The sequence below is a fragment of the Lactuca virosa genome, chromosome 4 (genome assembly GCF_052849685.1).
Source record: "Lactuca virosa cultivar CGN04683 chromosome 4, Lactuca_virosa_CGN04683_v6, whole genome shotgun sequence".
NCBI lineage: Eukaryota > Viridiplantae > Streptophyta > Magnoliopsida > Asterales > Asteraceae > Lactuca > Lactuca virosa.
This window is the reverse complement of record NC_136429.1, coordinates 374,122,729-374,133,232: the sequence shown is the minus strand read 5'-3', so window position 1 is coordinate 374,133,232 and position 10,504 is coordinate 374,122,729. Positions and strand designations below refer to the sequence as shown.

General features: G+C 29.1%; 1 protein-coding gene across 2 annotated transcripts; it reads right to left on the bottom strand.

Annotated features, from left to right (window-relative positions):
- Window positions 1-434: 434 nt before the first annotated feature.
- LOC145108752 (TGACG-sequence-specific DNA-binding protein TGA-1A-like) lies at window positions 435-5,790 on the bottom strand. Of its 2 annotated transcripts, none has more exons than XM_079045830.1 (9): window positions 5,614-5,790; window positions 4,771-4,905; window positions 4,599-4,673; window positions 4,424-4,483; window positions 4,200-4,277; window positions 4,029-4,092; window positions 2,805-3,076; window positions 1,351-1,572; window positions 435-932 (listed from the first exon to the last, which is right to left on the bottom strand). In XM_079045830.1, exons 2-9 carry the CDS (start codon window positions 4,885-4,887, stop codon window positions 780-782), a joined length of 1,041 nt encoding a protein of 346 aa, XP_078901956.1. In that variant the 5' UTR covers window positions 4,888-4,905; window positions 5,614-5,790; the 3' UTR covers window positions 435-779. The 2 variants fall into 2 exon arrangements, with proteins under 2 accessions (XP_078901956.1, XP_078901955.1); XM_079045829.1 differs by having other exon boundaries at window positions 4,771-5,011; window positions 5,614-5,789.
- Between the last annotated feature and the right edge of the window lie 4,714 nt (window positions 5,791-10,504).

Genomic DNA, 10,504 nt, shown 5'->3' with positions numbered 1-10,504 from the left:
TGGAACATTGTTTATAGTGATATTATCACAATAATTATAGTAATATCATAATACAAAGTAATACAAAGCAACTTAACTGTTATAATTAGATATATTTTTCAAAGTACAATGAACATAAGGTATAAGAAAATTTTGCGAATGTACACAAATAGTTCTTTCGTATCGAATTTTAACATTTTTTAATAATTTCAAACGACTTCTCATTTTCGAAGACAGCGATCGTAATAGCAAACATACTTTCAACTATTTCTTTGTTATAGTAACTTACTTTCATTTCATCCTATTACTCCATTATACTTTAAAAAATCTACCCATTTGCGATCTCATCCAAATACAAAGCCACTTTCACTACTATAATTAGATATATTTTTAAACATAAAATACCCAAAATAAGACAAAGGTGAATATACAATCCAATTAATTGGAAAACAATAGAAAAAAAAATGAAAGTATGATGCTATAACATATAATAAAAAAACATTTTAGTAACTTCACACAACTTCTATACGATCCTACTTTGTACAACGTATAAAAACCATACCACAACCAGTCGTCTCAAATTCTAACAAAAAAATTATCTTCAATATATGACTATATACAACCAAACAAAAAAAGACTAAAAAAACTAGTTACACACAACTACTTTTTCAACACGACGAAGAATAAAATATAAAACTTCTCAATTGTGGAAGGCTGTTTTTTTTTTTAAAAAAGAAAAACTTCCAACATACTGCTATTTCTTTATACACAGACAGACACCAGGGTTTAGGGTATAGGGTTCAGACCGGTTCACATAACCGCTTGGCCCACGCTGAACTCAAGTTGCGAAGGCGTTGAAAATACTCACCTAATGAGATTAAGCCTTGAGCCGCTTGTCGGGTGGTTAGGTAGCGAAGCGTCTGTTGTAGGGTTTCATGACGAACGAAGTCTGCCTGCAAGAAATAGCAACCTACTTTTATTTATTTGTTTATTATAATATTATAATTTATAGCATCCTACTTTTGATTATGTTCCTCTTCTTATTAAGGCATTGTAGTTAAAATTTAATTTTGATTAATTTTTCTTATTAGGATATTGTACTTTGAAAAATGAAACTAAAAATCAATGGAAGTACAGACATTGCTATTTCATGCAATTTAAGAAGTAAACTTTTTGATTTAATATTGCTAAATTCGAAAAGGATTTTGTTTCTTATTCAGTTACACAAATATCTTGATGATTTTCAGTTGGATCAATGAAATAATAGACGAATAACCACATTGATAAATGAAAACGATCTACATAGAATTATTTAAATCTTGTAGCTAAATGTGTAGACAATAAAAGAAAAAAAAAATAAAGATATATTACCTGAATAACAAGGCGTACCAATTCTTCTAATTTCTCCATTGGATTAGACATTTCATAGCAATCTCCTCCTAAATCACGTGCACATGCAACAGCTTCAGCCAAAGTTTGCTGAAGTTTTTCCATTCCTTGTGACAGAGAATCTTCAGCTTGCTGGCATGCTTGAATTAGGTTAGACAGATCATGAGACTGTTGGTCTAACAGCTCAAGCTGTGGTACAAGTACCTACACACAATCAGGGTATTTTTGTCTTTTAATATTAAGCAGATTCAATTCCAGGAATTGTGAATTACAAATAGAAACAAAGATATTATTATATCTAATAGAGAAGCACTCATATGATGATAGGTACTGGTAAGTTGATAACTGTGGTGCAACAGTTGGTTAACACAATGGAAGTGGAAAAAGAACTTTATTGCTTTGATGGAATAAGCACTAATCAAAACCGCCCCACTCATAATAAAATTGAAATCATTTAGGGCTCACGAATATCTAATACAATCCTCTACTTTACTACCAAAAAGATTAAATTCTCAATTCTCAACCATAAAAAAGTTATTCCACTCAACTCAACATTGTTGTACTGTGTTTGACATGTATTCGACTCTGACAATGACTGATATCGATGGGACAAAAACTGCAACTTTTTGTCCCACCCAAAATGGTGGGACAAGGAAACACTGTCATCTCTTGTTTTGTGAAAAAGACGTAAATACCCTTCTCATCCCCATTTAAAAAAAATATTGTGTTTGGCATGCATAGGACTTGACTGATATTGATGGGACAAAAAATTGCAACTTTTTGTCCCACCCAAAAAGGTGGGACAAGGAAACACTGTCCACTCTTGTATGTGAAAAAGACGTAAATACCCTTCTCATCCTCATTAAAAAAAATATTTGAATAAAGCTTGCGCAGTCCTGTCTCGTCTAGTCCAATCCAGTGATGTTCAGTCCCATGTAACAAATGCAGCCTTAAGGCTGCATCTGTTACACAGGACATGACATCAAGGGACATGACTGGATTGGACAAGACAAGCTTTATAGAGTTATTTTTTTATGAGGATGAGAAGGGTATTCACGTCTTTTTCATAGACAAGAGATGACAGTGTTTTCTTGTCCCACCTTTTTGGGTCTAACAAAAGATGCAGTTTTTTGTCCCATCAATATCAGTAATGTCCAATGCATGCTAAACACAGTATCTTTCTTAATGGAGGTGAGAAGGGTATTTACGTCTTTTTCACAAAACAAGAGATGACAGTGTTTCCTTATCCCACCTTTTTGGGTAGGACAAAAAGTTGCAGTTTTTGTCTCATTGATATCAGTCATAGTCACAGTCCAATGCATGTCAAACACAGTAAGTACAACATGTCTGTGTGACAAACGGGGCCTAATAAAAAGGAAGTCTTGAAGTCAATTTCTTAGTCAAATATGAATCTAAAGGAAAAAGACATTAATTGCCTTGAGAAGCTCTGAAGGGCGAAAGCCACCAATCCACAAGAAAAGGCGTTCAGTTGACGTTTTCCACATGCCAGATATGAGATAACACACATCAGTTTTTGCTGCAGCTGCTTTAATGTTAAATAAATTGGCATAGTGGTTCAAAGTGTCTTTAACAAGTATATCAAGCTCTGTTTCAGGCAATGGTGCATGTAATCCAGTCTTTAAAGCATTAGTTTTTTTATTTTGTTCTTCAACCCACTGCTCATACTCCATCTCAAATGCAGCAATTCCTACACGTGTCACAAAAGATGCTTTTAGTTCACAAGAATTTGATAGAAGAAGTATTATATAGTAATTGAAGCTAAAACTCATTCAGAAATTAAAAAGAATAAAAATAGGACCCAATTGATGTGTGTTAAAAAAGCACATATCTTTACAAAAAGTGGGAATGTTCTATTCTAGAAGGGTAATTATCAAATCTATGAAAAGTTATCCCTTGATTCAACTTTCTTTTAAATAGAAGTATTAGGCTTCTATTTTCTAGATAGCAATTAACCAGTTTTCTAAAACTACATAAAAAACACTAAAAGTCGCATTTTTAAGGGCTAAATGCATGAAATTGCAATGTACTTTTATTTATTTTGTTATTATAGAATCCTACTTTCATTTTTTTTATAGTTTTATATTTTTGTCATATTAAAGCATTTGTACTATCAAAAATATACCCAATTATAGTTTTGTACTTTCAAATCATTTTCTTAATAGGAAATTGTACTTTGAAAAAGCTATTCAGCTATAGCAATGACAATTACTTTGTGTTTGTACAACAATGCTATTAATGGGAAAAAAAATTCAAAGTACAAAGTTGTAATAGGACAGGAATAAAAGCAGGATCCTATAATAAAAAACAAATAAAAGTACTTTCATATTTCTTACATTTAACCCTTTTTTTAATAGTGACAGAGAACTATTGAAGTGATAAATTCTAGCAACACATAATTAAATCAAAGATTATGTATCCCAGAAGGATATCATCAAGCCATCATTACAATTATCAAAACTCGCGTTTTACAGTTTTAAAATATATAAAACTTTTGTTTGTTACACAAGTCATTTATATAACCTTTCTCTAAACAAGTTAGGCTTGTAAATATGGGACACACAAGAAGATAAAAAGATCAATATGCTACAATCTTTTTTTATTATCATAAGTGTTGAATAATGATATTTAAGAAAATAGACCTGAGTTTGTAGTTCCAGGGATCCCAAGACGACTAGCATTGACTCCACCACTCAATAAAGCAGCCTGCAGAAATTATTCTTTGATAACTAAACATGATTGATTAAAAGAATTTATGGAAAGATAAGTATATTAAAATAAAGCACAGAAGAAAAAAGTCAATGTTGACTTACCTGTGCCTTAGTTTGTTCAAGTTCTTGTTCAAGATGAAGCAGTTTCAAACGACTAGCTTCTAACTGCTGAACATAGGCCTTATAACAAAATGCAAGGTTCATAGTAAGTTGTTATAATGAAATACTTTAAAGATTAAAGTTTAAACTTCATAACCTAAAACAAAAGGCAGTTTTGAGAATTGTAAATTGAAAAGGAAAGTGATTTATCTTTCATATTCCCCTACCTTTTTCCTCAAACGACTTTTACGAGCTGCTTCACGATTTTGTGCAAGTCGTCTTTGAACCTATAGATTAAACTTTAGTTATTAATTGTAACTAAAAAATATATAAAATGGTAACTAAAAGTAGAATAACATGACTTCAAATATTGGTCAACAAAGAAGATGTAATATCTTGTACCTTATCACCTGGTTTACTTGCTTCTTGATCAAAGTGATGTGAAGCTCCAATTGTTGTGTGTGAAGCATCCTCTGACTAAAAACACAAATTAGACATAGTTTTTTTTCTTGAGAAAAGCAATGAAAAGTCATGAGGATAACAAGAAAGAGGAACATTTTAAATGGTTAATTACCTGGTTGTCTAGCTTTGCATCCATCTCTATAATCATGGCTGCAGATGCATCCTGATAGATGTTGCCTTTGAAATCTCCCCACATGCTAAACTGATGCATAGGTTCATATACATCCATCCTCTTTGAGTTGAGAAACTGAGTGGATGAGGAATTCATGGTGCTTTGTTAGTCCAGTGAATATGCAACTCAATAAGTTTAAACTTCAGCATAACATCTTCACGATTAAAGCAAAACTATGAGCCTGAAAGTTAAAACAATCATAAATGTTCGTTATTACTTTGCACTTATGGAAAGTTCAGAGTTTGCAACCTTGACACTTTTGGATGGCTTTTATAAAGGCAAACTAAGTTGGAACATAGAGAGAATCGCCAATACACAAGCTTAAGAAAAAGAAGGATTGAAGGCGAGAAAACCAAAAAGGAGATGTGCATATAAACAGAAATTCAGATATTTTATCATCTTTTCCTGATTTATTCAAACTTCGCGTAAATCAGATAACTCGAATCCAGTGACTTACCTTAAATTGCAACACATAATAGATCCAAATTTCCTAATCTACTCATAACGAACATCATCGTATACTAATCTCCGAATTCAACTTCCGCAATTAAAACTCCAACTTTTGATAAAGTCAATCGATATTCCAACAACTCCTCATTGAAATTCAATACGAAGCAGAGAATATACTGACAGCAAGAAGAAATCCTTACACTAATATCACTATAAGTAGTAAAACAAAATCAATCCATTTATGAACAACACGAATCGATGCAAAATGTCCTGAAACCTCAAATTGGAAAAAATTTAAATACTAAAAACAGACTTTGATGAAACTGAACCAACCTGTATCGAGTAAATGAAGAACTGTCAACTCAAACCAATCCAAAGAAGTAGCAAACTGAGATGAATTAAATGAACAAAACCCTAACTTCCGTTTCTTGATTGAAGAGAAGAATCGAATTCGAAGACCACAGCTCCTTTTGAAAATAGTAGTTTTATATACACTATGATACACGAAGAAGATAAATATTCTATTATATGTATATGTATATATAATATAAAAACACAAACAGTATATAAAATTTGTGTGGGCGACTGTAACAGATATTATTACTAATCTGTCCCTTCGAATGAAAACGTTGCCACATGATGTCACTAATAATATTATACCATTTGTCTTGAAGGAAAACATAACTTTGGCCCTTCGATGTATTCTTATTATATTTATACTTTTTTGTTTGTAATGAAATATATAAATAATAGTTCAATTTTATGTACTATTACATTATCTTTTGTATCAAAATATAATATTTTAATATATTCTTTTTATCTTTGTTATACGTTCCTCTTTACTCTCCGTATATTCATTTATTTTCCAAACTTGTTTTATGTTCATTCTCAATTGGAAATCCGCTAATCAAAATATTACGAGTTCACGAGCTACATTCAATAATATCTTTATTTATAGTCATTAGAACAAGTTTTAGATAAAATATAGGACAGATTGTTTACGTTCACAAACAATATGCCTTCTCAAAAAATCAAGATGAAGATAAAAAAAAGGTGATGTACCTAAATAAATTCAAAATATTAGCTGTTTTACAACATACACGAATGTAATGTTTACACCAACCGAATATAATTGAATATTTCTAAGACAAAATTTAACAAAATGATCTTTTAGGTTTAACGTTTTTCTATGAAATAGTTTATATGAAACTTTTTTTCTTGAAATGGTTCCTAAGGAGCAAATCTTAAGCACAAATGGTGCTTACCGTGGATGTCCATAAGATCCATTAAACTGAAATGTTTTTTTTGGATAACAACTACTTCTGTCATTTTGTTAAACTTATTAAAAAATCATTTATGAAATTTTACACAAAGACCATTTGAAATATTGCAATGTTAATCACTCATTTTTTTTCCTTTTATATTTTCGGTCCTATTGTTTACTTTTTTAATTCAATTTTCTTTGAAAAATTTTCCTTAATTTTTTCATAACTTTGTTATTATATATTTTTTAAATATTATCAATATTTTTTGTTTTCTACACTTTATCTAAAATATTCAAACTACAATACATAATTAAATATTTTCGTTTATTATTTTTTATCTAAAAGAAATTGAAATATAAAGACATCATTTTATTACTTTTTAATTTTTACATGATGAGACATCATTTTATTACTTTTTAATTTTTACATGATGTAATTTTTAAGATTTATTCTCATTTATCTTATACAAATATACTTATTTTTATGAAAAATATGATGTGTTATCATAAAAAAAAAATATGTTATTATAGAAATAATAATATGTTGCTATTTTATTTTAAAAATGTAAGTATGCAGTTTTGAGTTAAAGATAAAAATATGTTTCGGTTTTGATTTAATAATATAAGTACAATAAATTTTATATTGCTTCGATATAAAACTTTGATATTTAATTTTAAAAAATTATTTAGTTTTATCAAATTTTGAATATATTTCTTAATAAGACATAAATTTTTCAATGCAAAAAAAAAATGTTAGCTAATAATTAACTACGCTGCTACACATGCTAAGAAAATTAACCATATGAATAATATGACATTAGTTTTGTTTAACTCATTTTATTTGACAAAAAATAAAAATATTTTATATATTTCTATAAAATGAGTTAAACAAAATTAATGTCATATGAAACCAAATGAAAAGGAAATAAAAGACATTAATTTCGCTTAAAATTTATTTTCCATTAAATAAAATGAATTAATGGAATTTAATGTCATATTATTCATATGATTAATTATTTTAACATGTATAGTATCATAGTTAACTATTAGCTAACATACATTTTTTTAATTTTGCTTTGAAATGTTGATGTCTTTATTGAGGAGTATATTTAAAATTTGATAAAACTAAATAAAATTTTAAAATTAAATATCAAAAGTTTATATTGAGCCAATATAAAATTTACCATACTTATATTATGAATGCAAAATCGTAATATATTTTTATCTTTAACTCAAAATTATATGATTATATTTTTAAAATAAAAGAGCACCATACTATTATTTCTATAATAACGTATTTTTTTATAATAACACATCATATTTTTTTTTTACAAAAATAAATATTTTTGTATAAGATAAATATAGATAAATCTTAAAAATTACGTCATGTAAAAGTTAAAAAGTAATTAAATGAAGTTTGAATATTTTAGGTAAAGTTTAGATAACAAAAATTATTTATATATTAAATAGAATCTATTTGTGTGATGATTAAAACTTATAAGCTTTACTTTTTTATTTATATAAATATTACATTTCATGTAAAAATAAATATATTTCATAAAACGGTTTCATGTATAACAATGTTGTAAAAACTAATTTCTAAAATCCCAACTTTATATATATATATATATATATATATATATATATATATATATAATAATAATAATAATAATAACAAAGTTGTGAAAAAATTAAGGAAATTTTCTAAAAGAAATTTGAATTACAAAAAAGAAGTAAAAGAGGGCCGAAAATGTAAAAAGAAAAAAAAGCTAGAGACTAACATTGTAATATTTCAAATAGTCATTGTGTAAAATTTTACAAATGATCCTTAAACAAGTTTCACAAAATAGCAGAAATAGTTCTTATCTAAAATTCTTTCAAATTAACGGATCCATATAACGGACATCCACGGTAATAACTATTTGTGTGTAAAATTTACTTTTCAGAGATCATCTAAGGGAAAAAAAAGTTTCATAAGTACAACTTCAAGGAAAAACAGTAAATCTAAAGGACCCTTTGTGAAAATTTGTCTATTTTTAATTTTGTTTGTTTTGTATTTTAAGTTAGTTGTAGAGAAGGTAACTATGCATCTTAAAATGATCCATAAACGTGGGCCTTTTAATATTATGATCATTTTATTTTTAATAAATCTATCATTAATTCATACCGATTCAAGAGAATATAATAAGTAAGTTATAATGATTAATGTCTCTATACTCAAAACACTTTTTAACATTTGTAATATAGGGTTCATGTGGTAACATGCATGAGATCATCTACGGAATTAACATTGTAACATTGGGACAAAAAGTTAAATACTCTGGGTTGTCACAATGTTTTAGATAAGTGGCAACATCATTTTTAGCGATCAATTTGCGACCTGACAAAGAACGAATTCCAATATGTCACACCCCCGGCCGGCAGCGGAAACGAAGGTTGGTGCAAACGAGGGAAGATTGGACTGAGGCATACAGATATATAAAGAACAATACACAAATGTATATCACAAACATTACTTTTATTTATTATAAATTATTCTGGGATTACATCGTTTGAAAGTCAAGCACACAAACTAACGTCACTAAAAATGATAAACATACAGAACTAAACTCTAGCAAGCTTCCTTGAAGACATTCTTCCTTGGCACAACAATCATCCACACTTATCTCCCTGAAAATACATGTATTTTTGAAAACGTCAACATAATGTTGGTGAGTGTACATGTTTTTATAGTTTTCGGCTTTTATTTTGTTGTATAAATTTAAGAGTCCTTTTTGTTTTAGAAAAACATTTGCTAAAGTATTTTATCAACCCTAGCTTATTATATTTTAAGGATATCTAACGATTCTATCTTATTATCTTTTTAGGATATCTTATTAATCCTAATTAACTATCTTTGTAGGATAACTAACAACCCTAACGTATTTTATCTACCATCCTAAGGCATCCCTAATTGTAGCCGGATCTCTAAGGCTTTTGTAATGTATTACCATGAGCTTATCGATCATCGAACAGTGAATAATAAGAAAATTATCCTGTTGGGATTGTATCTAACAATCTCAGGTGGGGTGTCAATCCCCGTATCGATCTATACATATATTTCTAGCTCTCGCAAGATTAACGATTATAGGTACCGCGGAATGCCGAATTTAATCAAGTCCTTTGTATGAATATTATCAGCTCACTAACGTATTAACCTCAGGTATTTATCTTTTATCTTTTATCTTTTATCCTTCCTACGGATTTCCTATAACTATCACAATATAAATCTTTTATCCTATATTTGATAATTATAAATTTGGATCTCATAACTATTTTGTATATATAAGTTTTCATATGTATACCCTACTTATGGTTATTTGAAAACTGGAGATTTGGGCAGAGTAACAATTAGGTACGGTGCATATCCCTACATTTGACCAGCATAACTTCTAGGGACTACGTTATCTTAGGGATTTGGCCATTAACACATTTATGTATTATCTCTTCCTAAACTATCGAGCATCATATCTCTTAGGCATAATATTATAGCTTACAACTAGGCATAGTATCTATAGTTATATTATCATATGGCTTTAATCTTTATAAAATGATTTGACATTTATAGATATAAATATATTTTGATAAAACCATTTAATAAGCATGTACCCCCCTCCCCCCATAAAACATTTAAAATAGTTAAATAAGGGTCATAAACTCACCCTAATCGCTTGAAACCTTTGATGTAGGATTGAATCGGGCTTGGGACTCTGGGGATCGCTCCAAGGGAAGAAACTTTTGAATATGTAGAGAGAAGGAGAGTTGAAGGTGTGCAGAAGTGTTCTGCAAAGCCTGCAATTTATAGTCATGGATTTGAGGTGCACGCAGCGTATATATATGTGTGTGTCGCGGATGATCATCGTGGCTCCATCCAGAGAATGTCACGTGTTACTTCCCAAATTAGCCATGTCACTCGCTATC

Coding starts and splice junctions, on each gene's coding strand:
- LOC145108752 (XM_079045829.1), bottom strand. CDS start 4,926: ATGAATTCCTCATCCACTCAGTTTCTCAACTCAAAGAGGATGGATGTA. Junction 4,484..4,598: donor CAAGTAAACCAGGTGATAAG/GTACAAGATATT, acceptor TTTAATCTATAG/GTTCAAAGACGACTTGCACA. Junction 4,278..4,423: donor AAAGTCGTTTGAGGAAAAAG/GTAGGGGAATAT, acceptor TTTTGTTATAAG/GCCTATGTTCAGCAGTTAGA.